This window comes from Balaenoptera borealis (assembly GCF_965194805.1).
Source record: "Balaenoptera borealis genome assembly, chromosome: 3".
Lineage (NCBI taxonomy): Eukaryota > Metazoa > Chordata > Mammalia > Artiodactyla > Balaenopteridae > Balaenoptera > Balaenoptera borealis.
In genome coordinates, this window is record NC_138866.1 from 39,952,781 (window position 1) to 39,964,834 (window position 12,054).

General features: G+C 37.5%; 1 protein-coding gene across 2 annotated transcripts in view; it reads right to left on the bottom strand.

Annotated features, from left to right (window-relative positions):
* Nucleotides 1-43: 43 nt before the first annotated feature.
* The window catches only part of MNAT1 (MNAT1 component of CDK activating kinase), a 211,877-nt gene continuing 199,866 nt past the window's right edge, over nucleotides 44-12,054 (bottom strand). Inside the window, exon 8 of one of the 2 annotated variants that reach the window (XM_082386675.1) lies at nucleotides 44-504. In XM_082386675.1, coding sequence (XP_082242801.1) covers nucleotides 384-504 — 121 coding nt within the window. In that variant the 3' untranslated portion in view covers nucleotides 44-383. Of the gene's footprint in view, nucleotides 505-7,667; nucleotides 8,194-12,054 lie in introns of those variants that run through there. The other variant, XM_082386677.1, reaches the window with a different exon arrangement.

Genomic DNA, 12,054 nt, shown 5'->3' on the forward strand with positions numbered 1-12,054 from the left:
GTGTGTTCAAGTGAAACACTGTAATAAGAGAAAAACCACAAAATGGTATAAAGTCTAGCTTTATTTTTTAAAAGATTTTACAAGTCTGTCAACCTCAAACATACACAGGTGAATTATTCATAGCTTCCATCAGATGAGGCTTACAGCTTCAATCCCTCTCAGAAAAATATAAGTAAAAAATAAATCTTTTTCACAAATACGTATCCACTATATTACTCAGCTTAGTTCTGAAATTTGCTCTCTATAAATACTTTAACACATCTGCTAGTGGTAGTACTGTTGCTGAACAGCTGCACATGGCTATAATTTTACAAGTCTGCTTTACTTTTGCTAGCTCCCTGGTTCGGCTCCAGGGTCCAAATCTTATAGAGGAGAAATAAAGGTTAACTGGGCTGCCAGAAAAGCCCACTGAATGCATCCTGTAGTGCTCTGTGACAAGCCAGAGAAGAAGTATAGCCTCCAGCAAGGTCCTGTGGAGAGGCAGCTCTGACATGGTTTAAATACCTAAAACAAAACAAAAAGTGTACCATTGATATAGAAAGCACATATAAATTGGTAACACTTTAAAAAGCAATAGTAAAACTGATTCAAATGTTAAAGAAGAATTCTAAGGCTGAAATGTTCAGACTTTATAAATGCATTATTTCCTTTTAAAAGGAAACATACCAACTCTAAATTATAAAGTGAATTACATTAAGATCTAAAAACAGCTCTGAAGGAGGTTTCAAAAACAATACTTGCTTTTAAAATGTTCCCTATTCCCAATTTTCAGAACTAATTTATTTTGCTGGCTCTTGTTCGGCTACCTAACTGCCGCTCTCCTTCCTGGCATACTCTTAATAAATAAATGCACATCATAATACTATTGCATTACTAACATTTTACATAAATATGTTCTGAAGAAAATATGTAAACAAGTGATAAAGGGGAGAGAACATAATAGTTACTTCAAAATTACTTCAGTATTACAAAAATATATTGTCTCCCTCCTTACACGAAAGGAAACCTTAGAAAATTACATCCAAGCAATCTCGAAAACTGAGCCTGGGTTCAAAAGAATGTCCCAATTAGTAAATACAGAAGAGTCTTTTGAGTCAATCTCAAAAGACTGTAACAGACACTATTATTCTTCAATTACACACATGTTACTTAGCAATTAAAACTTTCTACCTTGATAAAGGTACACAAACAGCCCTAAAAAATGGGATAATCCTAGCCAAAGAGGGACAACTTCTTAGCATGACCACCAGCACTGTCAGAAAACAAGTATTTCCAGCTTTGCTTTAATGCCTAGTTTAAGAAACCACATTGTTTCTTCAGGCCTCAGGAAGCAAAGGAGCTTCATCTACCTAAGAATTACAGGTATAGCAAATGAATAAATCAGGTACCAGAACATTTTAATAACTTGGAAACTTTTCTATTCATTCATTCAGACTTCCTGTGTGTCAAAGTCTTGATGCATGAGCAACTTATTATTTCTAACATAATAACAAGTCTGTTTTTCATTTGTATCCATGTTTAATAAGCTTGTGTGATTAAAAAATATATGGCAATACAAGAGGCCAAATAGAAAAAGTGGTCAAAGTATAAGACACAGCATAAGCTCCTGCAATTGGCTATAATTTATTCACACTGCCACAAATCAAGGTGTTAATTCTTTGCTTCTCTGCCAAGGGTGAAAGGAGAAAGGAAATTAATATTTATTGAGCAACAATCTCCAAACTTTTTTGATAGTATATTTATAGCAGTAAAAATATTTGAGCATGCAGCTCCAAAACTTGTATACTTGTTCATAAATTACATAAAGTATTTATGTATTATATACTATTATATAGTATATACATATATATTAATATAGTAAGTATATTATAAAATATATATAATATATAATTTGAAACATTTAAAGGATGAAACTAAAATGTTTAAATAAAAGTTCTAATATTTTCTCCCTACATCCCATCTTACATATCCTGGTGGGATGCATCTCACTTTGGAGACTACTGTTATTAAACAGTTGTTGTCAAACTCTTAATAAAACCTTGGGTGTCACAGGATTTAAATAGGGATTCACCAAACCTAATACATGGCCACAAAGGTATCTGCTGATTACCTCCCAGGATAAAATAAAATGTCCACTGTTAAGACTATGATGCATGAGAAATGAGGTAAGTGTTAAATCACCTCAGAAAGTCTAAAAATTAACCTAGAACAGCATAAAATCAATTTCTCTTCATTGACAATTCAGTAACTATCACACAAATAAGTGAGTCATATTTTTACAGGTATCTTGAAAATGAAAATGTTCCATTCCTGACACAAGTTTCCAGCTAAGTTTTATCCACACCCCATATAGTGTTGTATCACCCTTTTCTCTTTCCTCAGACCCTCAAAAGCACAGTCTTCGCTCCAATGGCTCTTTACTCATGGCAAAATTCAAGTACCACAGTAGAATGTGTCAACCTTACAAAGCCAACTATCATAAATGAGAACTGGTTTTCATAACTGAATACAAACCACTGTGCAACTAGCTGTTTTAATTCATCACATTTTGGTATAACTTGCTTCTGGGAAAGTTGAGTCATACCATCTCTGGCTTGGCAATTCAAGCATAAACTTGCAGTGTACATACAGCTTTTTATATGTTATCCTGAGAAACCTGAAACAGCTGCACTGCTGGCAGGAAAACACAGGACCACCAGTAAAATGTCCAAAACAGTTGCATCTTTTAATTTATGACTGTGCACTGTTTCCATAAAGAGTATATAAAACAGTTCAACTTTTTATAGGTAAAATGTAATAAACAGTCATACTTATTGATGTCATAAATGTGTTTTTAAAAGTTTACTTAAAATGATTAATTAGTGTTTGAAAACAGTATTTCGTGAATACAGTCATAATCTAGAGCAATGAGCAAATATTTTAAAATTTGAGTTATTAATGCTAATTTGTAGATTCTCACTGCAAACATCAAGTCCATTAAAATTTCTTTGCATAGCATTGAAAAAAATGCACTTCCCTTCTAGCAATCATTCACATTAAACATATTTGTGAGTATGATTCTTTAAAGACCTGCTTATTTACATTACTGTTTTTGATCTCTAGGGCTGCACAAAACAGTTATTATTAAATATTTCAACCTATTTTCACCATGGCAATCTACATTAATTTCAATTTTAAAAAATAAAGCAGGTCATTCTTGTTATTCAACTGTGGGCTTTTATTTTCTAAGTATCTTAACATTCTTAAACCCTTTAATTATTGTGGTATACCAAAGTATTTTGAAGGATCTGCAACACTGAAACCACACAATGAGAATTTAGTGTTTTGCCTACTTTTTCACATTAATCCACATCTGTGTTGATTTAATTCTTTCATGACCATTACAAGTACATCACTGAATAGGATTCCTGGGGTTTCTGGCAGAGGTCAGTATCATTTCATGTACACCTTTATACAACAGAATAAGGAAGAAGTCTTAGCCAAATTTATTTCCAAAAGTCAAGCTCAGTTGGATTTTGGAGCCTGGAAGTAATTGCTCTGACTATTTAGCCAATCCCAGGACAGTATTTCTGTTTTTCATGGGTTTATTTTAAATACCTGTAAATCTTATAAGCAGAAACCAGGAAAGAAAAAAAAGAGGTTTGCTTATTTTGGTACCTTTTCCTTATTTTTACTGAAAGCAGACTAAACTCAAAGATTTAAAAATCATACCTTTGATTATTTTCTTAAATAAGGCTAAAAAAAAAAGTATGTTTTCAAAAGCATGTCTAAGATAATTCCTGTACAAAGGGCATCTTATGCCCTAATTTATACTACGTCTAAAGGTGCCTTCCTTTGCCATTACCCATCAAAATCTCTTTCAAACAGACTTTGGAGAAGGAGGAGGAAAAGGAGGGAATGGATCCTGAGAGGGGAGTAAAGGATTAAGTATAAGAAAACCACACTTGAAAGCCTGTTCCTGAACTTTGATTTCCTACACTGTCATTTTCTTCTGTTACATTTAGCAGCTTTTGCTCCCAAAGAAGGTGGTATAATTTACACTTAGCTTCAGAAAGACTTCATTTTCTCAGTTCTTTAACATAAGAGAGTTCCTCTGAAATTACTCTTTTACTATTTCCCTTCCTTTAAAAGCCCTATATTGACCATATGGCTGAAGTTTTGGACTCAGCTCATTTTAGTGCTATGTAACAATTCTTTGAGTTCTCAGCTAGGGGCAGAGGGCAGGGGTTGTCACTCAGAACCAAGAGGCAGCACTCTTCCCCTCCAGTCATAACCTCCTCATGAAAACCCTTGAAATGTTTTTGGCTCCAGAGAATCAAAGAATCTCAGAATTTAGACTGAAATGAAAATGTGAGGTTCATATTAGTTTCCTCCACCTCAAATTACCAGGCCCTACGGAGAGTTTAAAAATAATAAAAAGTCCAACTTTTTAACTCCACTGAGTTATAAACTTGGACTGGTTCAAACTAAGAAAGGGAATGAACTCTAGAGACTAAGACTTTCTTTTTACAAGGTGGCCCATTTTTTAAAGTCTGCATTTAAAGCCATCATGCGTTGAAAAGACCAGTTCCAAGTAGTTCTGCCTCCCAGCCTGCAAAATTCAAATCTAAGTACCATTAAGAGAGATCAGCTAACAGATCTCAGCTGTCAAGACCAAAAGCTCTTGTAAGAAATTCAGCCAAAGCTATAAAAGATTTACCTTAACAACCTGAAGTCTATCTCAAGATTTAAAAACAATCAGAGCAATGATGTGCTCAGACAATTATCACTAAAATGCAGAAACATTCTAAAAACTGAGGTTAGTGCTCAGGTGTCCTAATCCAATCACAATGTCAGAATAACAGATAAACTGTCTACATAGAGAAATTGATAACCATATATTCTAACATAAATGAGGAAAGCGCTACAAGTCAGAATTACTGTCCATAATTCTTAGGGCAGTTTGGTCATAAAAATACATGGCTTCATGAACTCCAACCAAAAATATAACAAATTCCACAAACAGTCATGATGCTACTCTTCACTTTATTATCTAGCCAGCAACTTGAATAAACTACTTATTAAAGCTGATTTCAGATTTACACTAACATAATTGGGAATCAAGTGACCAATTATTCCAGACATTTAGACCATCTGAACAACAAAGCTCAGATTTGGAAATTAAAAGCCACACTGCGCCAAAGTAAGAGATAATTACAGATTGCTCAGATAAGTCTTTCTGAATTATAACTGAAGCAAACTGTACAATTTATTACTATCAAAGAACACACCAGGAATTTTAGGTCAAGATAGCTATTACTGAAAGTTAATGTAACTACATAGTGAAAGGAATACTTTCTTGATTTGAGTGTTAATTACTGAACACATAGACGACATAGCCCTTTCTGGTTTGTCTAATGTAATGTTTTACTATGAATTCCATGCTAGTAACAGATGTATGCCGGAAGTTTCATCACATCTTCATAAAGGAAGAATGAGTAATTTTTCCCCAAGTGTGGGACAGGTAAAATGCAAAAATTCATATGTATGCAGCTCATTCATTTTTCAAAAAAAAAAAAATTACTCAGTATCTACTATTTGCCAGGTATTGAAGCAACTCTCAGAATAAAACAGACAGCAAAGACTCCATGCTTTCATGGAACTTGTAATTCAGTAGGGGAAAAAAAAAAAAAAAAGGATGTTAATAAATATCATGAAAGAGAAAGTCAGGGCTCTATGGGTGTGGATAAAAAGGGAAACCAACATGAACAAGTTTAGAAAAGGCCTTCCTAAGGAAATGACAGTTAAGCTTAGATCCAAAGGATGAGGAAGAGTTAGCAAGGCAAGAGGAGTAGAGCAATGGTCTAGCAAAGGGAAGAACTTAGGTAAAGCAGTAAGGAGCCACAGCGCATACTGAGAATACAGGAAAAAGGTCACTCCGGCTCAGGATGAGGCTAGTGATGCAGGCAGAAAGTATCCAAAAGAAGGCCTTATAGGAATGTTAAGAACTGCAAATTTTATTCAAAGGGAAATTGGAAGCCACTAAAAATTTGTCAGGAACCTGGTAATTTAAATAGGCTAGTTTGGCTTCACAGTGGATTAGAGAAGCAGAAGTTGATTATAGAGACACTCCGTATGAGAATGTTTCTCTATTCCAGGCTTGAGACAATGGTTCCTGGATTAGGGTGGTGGCAGTGGAAATAAAGTACTAGTTCAAGAGATAGTTAAGGACCAACTGAATATGGGGGAAGGGGAAGGGAAGGAGAAAGTATTGTCAAGCTCAACTTCCAGCTACCTAGTCAGGTATAACAGAAAAGATGCCCTCACAGAGATAATGGAAAACTGGAGGAGGAGAAGCAAATTGGGGTGGGACAAGAGAAAAGGGAAAGATCATGAGTTTAATTTTGGACTTGAGTCTGAAGCGCTTATATAAGAAATACATGAGTTGAGATGCAGAATGGTAGCTGGATATATGCACCAAGTGCTAAGAATAAAATTATGGAATGAACATAATTTGGGAGTTATCAGTATTTAGATGGCATTTGAAACCATAAGAGTAGATGCTTAATATTTAGGGAGGGGAGACAGAATGAGAAGAGAGAAAGGACTGAGGCAGAGACCTAGAGAACTACAATGTATAATTGTATGACAAAAGAAGCTGTGGTGGTTAATTTTATGCATCAACATAAAATTATGTTGAATAAGCCACAGGACACCCAGATATCTGGTTTATCATTACTCTGTGTGTGTGTCTGAGTGTCTGTGAGGGTGTTTCTGGAAGAGATTAGCATTTGAATTGACGAACTAAGTAAAGCAGATGGCCTTCCCCAGTGTGGGTGGGTATTATCTAATCTGTTGAGACCTGAGATTAACAAAAAGGTGGAGGAAACTTTAATTCACTCTGCCTGACTCTTTAAGCTGGAACACTGATCTTCTCTTGTCCTTGGTGCTCCAGACTGGCATCTAGACTTGGACTAGCATCTACACCATTGGTTCTGTTTCAGGCCTTTGAAATGCAGCACCGGTTTTCCCAGCTCTCCAGCTTGTAGACAGCAGATCATGGGACTTTTCAGCCTCCATAACTGCGTGAGCCAATACCTTATAATTTCCTTCCTTCCTTCCTTCCTTCCTCCCCCTTCCCTTCCTTCCTTCCTTCCTCCCTCCCTCCCTTCCCCCTTCCCTTCCTTCCTCCCTCGCTCCCCCCTTCCCTCCCTCCCTCCCCTCCCTTCCTTGCCTTCCTCCCTCCCTCCCTCCCTTTCCTTCCTTCCTTCCCTTCCTCCCTCCCTCCCTCCCTTTCCTTCCTTCCCTTCCTCCCTTCCCTCCTTTCCTCCATCTCTCCCTTCCTTCCCTCCCTTCCTCCCTCCCTTCCTCTATTTCTCCTAATGGTTCTGTTTCTCAGGACAATCCTAACACGGAAGTTAAGATACTTTAAAGTGAAGGGTGTATTCAGGTATGGTAAATGCTGCCGTCCCCTGCCAATATCTCATATACTCTCTTCCCCTCGACTTGCACAGGAGGTAGATGCAAGGGAGGTATAAGCCACTTGGAAAAGAGTTAGAACCTGCTACTTGTGCCTCTCCCCTTCTTGTAATTTTAGGGAGATAATAATAGCAGACAGGGACAGAAAACCTATTAGATTTCTCCATCAAGGGGCTCCAAGGGGCCTATTCCTAGTATTGGGTGGGCCAAAAAGTTCGTTCGAGTTTTCCGTAACATGTTATGGAAAAACCTGAACGAACTTTTTGGCCAACCCAATACTTATAGCAGTAGTGTTTCTTACAGCAAAAGAACAAAAGAAACAACCCAAGTGTCCATTGACAGGAGAATGGACAAATTATTATTACTTATACAGTATAATATTATACAGCAGTAAAAACAAAGGAGCTACAGCTACATGCATGCATGTATCAACACTGGGGAATCTCACAAACAATGCTGAGAAAACAAAAACTACAAACAAGTTACAGAAAATATGCAGAGCATGGTCCATTTATATAAAGTTCTAAACATGCAAAACTAAATACAGAATATGTATATATATATGACCAAACTGTAAAGAAAAGCAAGGAAATGATAATCACCATATTCAGGGTGAGTGAATCTCTGATGTTAGGTGGAACCACAGCAGGGGTAAGAGAAATGCACACAGGTAGTTTCAACAGCATTGGTTATGCTCCATCTCATAAGTTAATACGTAGAATTCAAAATACAGGACTTGAAGGAGTAGAGGAGGGAGAAGCAATAAGAATGGAAACAATTTAGCAACTGTTTTATTATTACTCTTTATAAAGTATATATACTATATATTTTCTATGTATGAAATATTTCATTAAAAAGAGTAGTGCAGGGCTTCCCTGGTGGCGCAGTGGTCGAGAATCCGCCTGCCAATGCAGGGGACACGGGTTCGAGCCCTGGTCTGGGAGGATCCCACATGCCGCGGAGCAACTGGGCCCGTGAGCCACAACTGCTGAGCCTGCACGTCTGGAGCCTGCGCTGCGCAACAAGAGAGGCCGCGACAGTGAGAGGCCCGCGCACCGCGATGAAGAGTGGCCCCCACTTGCCGCAACTAGAGAAAGCCCACGCACGGAAAAGAAGACCCAACACAGCCATAAATAAATAAATAAAATAAAGTAGTTCCTCGTGCAGGTTCTCAAGTCAGGTTTAAAAAAAAAAAAAAGAGTAGTGCACAAAAGATAGTCACAACCACAGCTGCCATTAATCCAGTCAACAATCTTAATGGAAACACTGAACCATTCCTAGTTGACGTTGATTTCACCAAATATTACTACTTATAGCTACTTTGATTCCATTTGTAATAATTCATGTTAATTATAATGATTCATCTTAAAGAATATTTAACACTAAAACATGTTACATTCATATTGTTCTTTCTACTGTTTTAGTAGACTCCCTCCTGGTTTCCATGCAAAGTCAATAACTAATTTAAGATGAGAAAAGTTAGTAAAATCAGATTTATCAGCAAAGAACCCTTTGAAGATTACACATCTAAACAGCAGGCCTAATGATCAGTGGTTAAAAAGCTGATCTACTAAAGCAGCAAAAACAAAGTGATGGATGAAATCAGTTAAGTGGTCAATGAAGCCTCAGCCAAAGCCCTGATAAACTGGAATCTTTTCCCACGATAATGCTGCAAATTTCTATTTCTTTATTAGCATGAAACATACTGAGCTCTCTGGGGCTAGTATTAAGGCTAACAGCCTAGATGGAGAAACCAAATTCAATTCCTCTCCCCATCCAATGGTAGTTGGGTAAGCACCCTGCTAAGTTTGAAGAAGGAAAACTCTCCGCATTGGTATGGTCTCCTAATGACTACAGACTCTAAATTAAATATAAACCACCCCAGTCTTCTCCCCTGTACCATTTCCCCCTTTGTCCCTGTACCACATAAATATATAAAGACATAATGATTTAGTAGAAAGGACAAAGATTTTAGAAACAGATACATTTGGGTTTGAATCCCTCCTTGGACAACTACTAACATTATGATTTAGAAAGTTCTTTTATTTTTCAAACTTCAGCTTTTTTTTCCGTAAAAGGGAGATAATAATACCTCATACTATTTTTTAGAAGATTAAATTTAAAATATACAAGTAAAGCGTATGGCACAGAAGAGACATTTGATAAGGTATAGTGTCCCTGTACAAACTACATGTTCTTTCTCTCTCTTTTTTAAACATCTTTATCAGAGTATAATTGCTTTACAATGGTGTGTTAGTTTCTGCTTTAAAACAAAGTGAATCAGCTATACATATACATATATCCCCATATCTCCTCCCTCTTGTGTCTTCCTCCCACCCTCCCTATCCCACCCCTCTAGGTGGTCACAAAGCACCAAGCTGATCTCCCTGTACATATTCTCTTTGACACTATTAATACAAAGTATGCTTTCACAAGGAATAGGCTTTTCATAGCCCAAATTTCCAAAGTCCTTTACCTTTTACTAAGTAGCATGTACTTCTCCTTTCCAACTCTGTGACCTTCATCTACTCCCATATCTACTCCAACAATAATGTTGCCCTCTCTCTTCCCCCTTTCATTATACCCCAATTATGAAGATCCGAGTGAAGCTTTCGTTTTTGTTTTTTTTGAATTAGACAAATTAGAGTACTGCTTGTTAATATTTTATCACAGGGTAACAGAGTAACCCAAGGACGCCAATACCTACATGTTAAAAGTGGGAAAAATTTACATACATACATATACAGCATATATAATACATTTATATATTCACAAACATATATGTGCAGATCTATACTTCATAAATTCTATGCACACCCTAGAATATTTTATTTCAAAAGTTAAATTGCTACATTATTTCCACTCTCACCACCGTTTCTTCCTCTTATTCTTCATATCCTGTGTTTTAACTCCCACTCCTATGAACTGACCCTTTCTCTGTCCTTGTCCTCCTCAACATCTTCCACTCTCTCTACATCTGGAGACAGCCTCCAGCTGTGAAATGCTCTTAGCCTATGGCTTCCATAAAAATGCCTATAATTTGGACCATACTCCTAACTGCTTTGATACATGATTCCCTAAATTTCCCTTCTTCCACCTGCTTCCTAATTTACTAGTTTTCTTTTCGGCTTACTTCCTCTTCTCCAATTCTTGACTCCATCTCTGAAATGGATTCATTCACCACCACCTTCATTCACTACCTCTGTTCTACTAAACCCTATAATGCTATCCTTTGCCCTTTTGCCCTTCTTTCTGTTTGGGTGGCCCTTTGCACTTGACTGTCTCACTTGCACTATAAATTTAATATTTTCATAACTGAACTCATCTTCCTTTACAAACCTACCCCTCTGTGTCTCTTATTTCTCTTAATAGTTTCAATGTACTCTTAAGGTCATTTTGGAATCCTCTTTCCCCTGCATACCAATGAGAAATCTACATCACAGTATCTCTCTACAAACATCTATTTACCTCTCACATCATCTTCATTGCCAATATTATTACCTTATTTCAGCTCCTTATTACCTCTTTCTGGACTACTGCTAATAGTATCTTAACTGAGCTCCCTATTTCCAGTATGGTCTCTCCATTCCAACCTATTCATGGTTACCAAATTACTGTTCCTAGGGCAAAGCTCTGCATCGCTCTCACACAAACAGACGTTCATAGGCTCCCTGCTGTGTGTAGAATGAAGTCAAAATTCCTTAGACTACCATTCAAGGACTATTGCACTTGATTCCAATCTACCTTTCCAAACATATTTCCCATTAATTATCTCCACATACCCTGAACTTAAGTCCATTAATTATCTCCACATACCCTGAACTTAAGTCAAAGTCAACCATGAGGTTTTCAGTTATTCCCTATGAAAGCCTCATCACTACTCACTCCATACCTTTGTTTAGGCTGTTTCATTATCTTGGAATGACCTCATCATTGCCTGTCTTCCAAAGCCATGGTTCAAATGTCAACCCCTCAATTCTGAACAGAAACTTGAGAAGCTTCCTATGCAACACAGAAATGTTATATATACTATAAGAAAAAAATAAAATAAAATAAAATAAATAACTAAGTTTAAAAGCAAGAAAACTTGGGCTTCCCTGGTGGTGCAGTGGTTGGGGATCTGCCTGCTAATGCAGGGGACGCGGGTTCGAGCCCTGGTCTGGGAAGATGCCACATGCCGCGGAGCAACTAGGCCCGTGAGCCACAACTGCTGAGCCTGTGCGTCTGGAGCCTGTGCTCCGCAACAAGAGAGGCCACGATAGTGAAGAGGCCCGCGCACCGTGATGAAGAGTGGCCCCCGCTTACCGCAGCTGGAGAAGGCCCTCGCACAGAAACGAAGACCCAACACAGCCAAAAATAAATATAAAAATAAATAAATAAACAAAAGATTACTATAAAAGCAAGAAAACTCTCAGGTGCCAGAAATAATAGACGAACGCATAGTCAGAGCATGAGCAGAGGCTGAAGTTCAGGGAAGTGGTGACCAGTGATTCGACACCCATATAGGGACAGAAGACAGGCTGCAGCCCTGTCAGAGGTAGGAAGCTGGAACTAGGCTTGGCTCCCTGCATATAACCTGGAGCTACAAAATGCTGT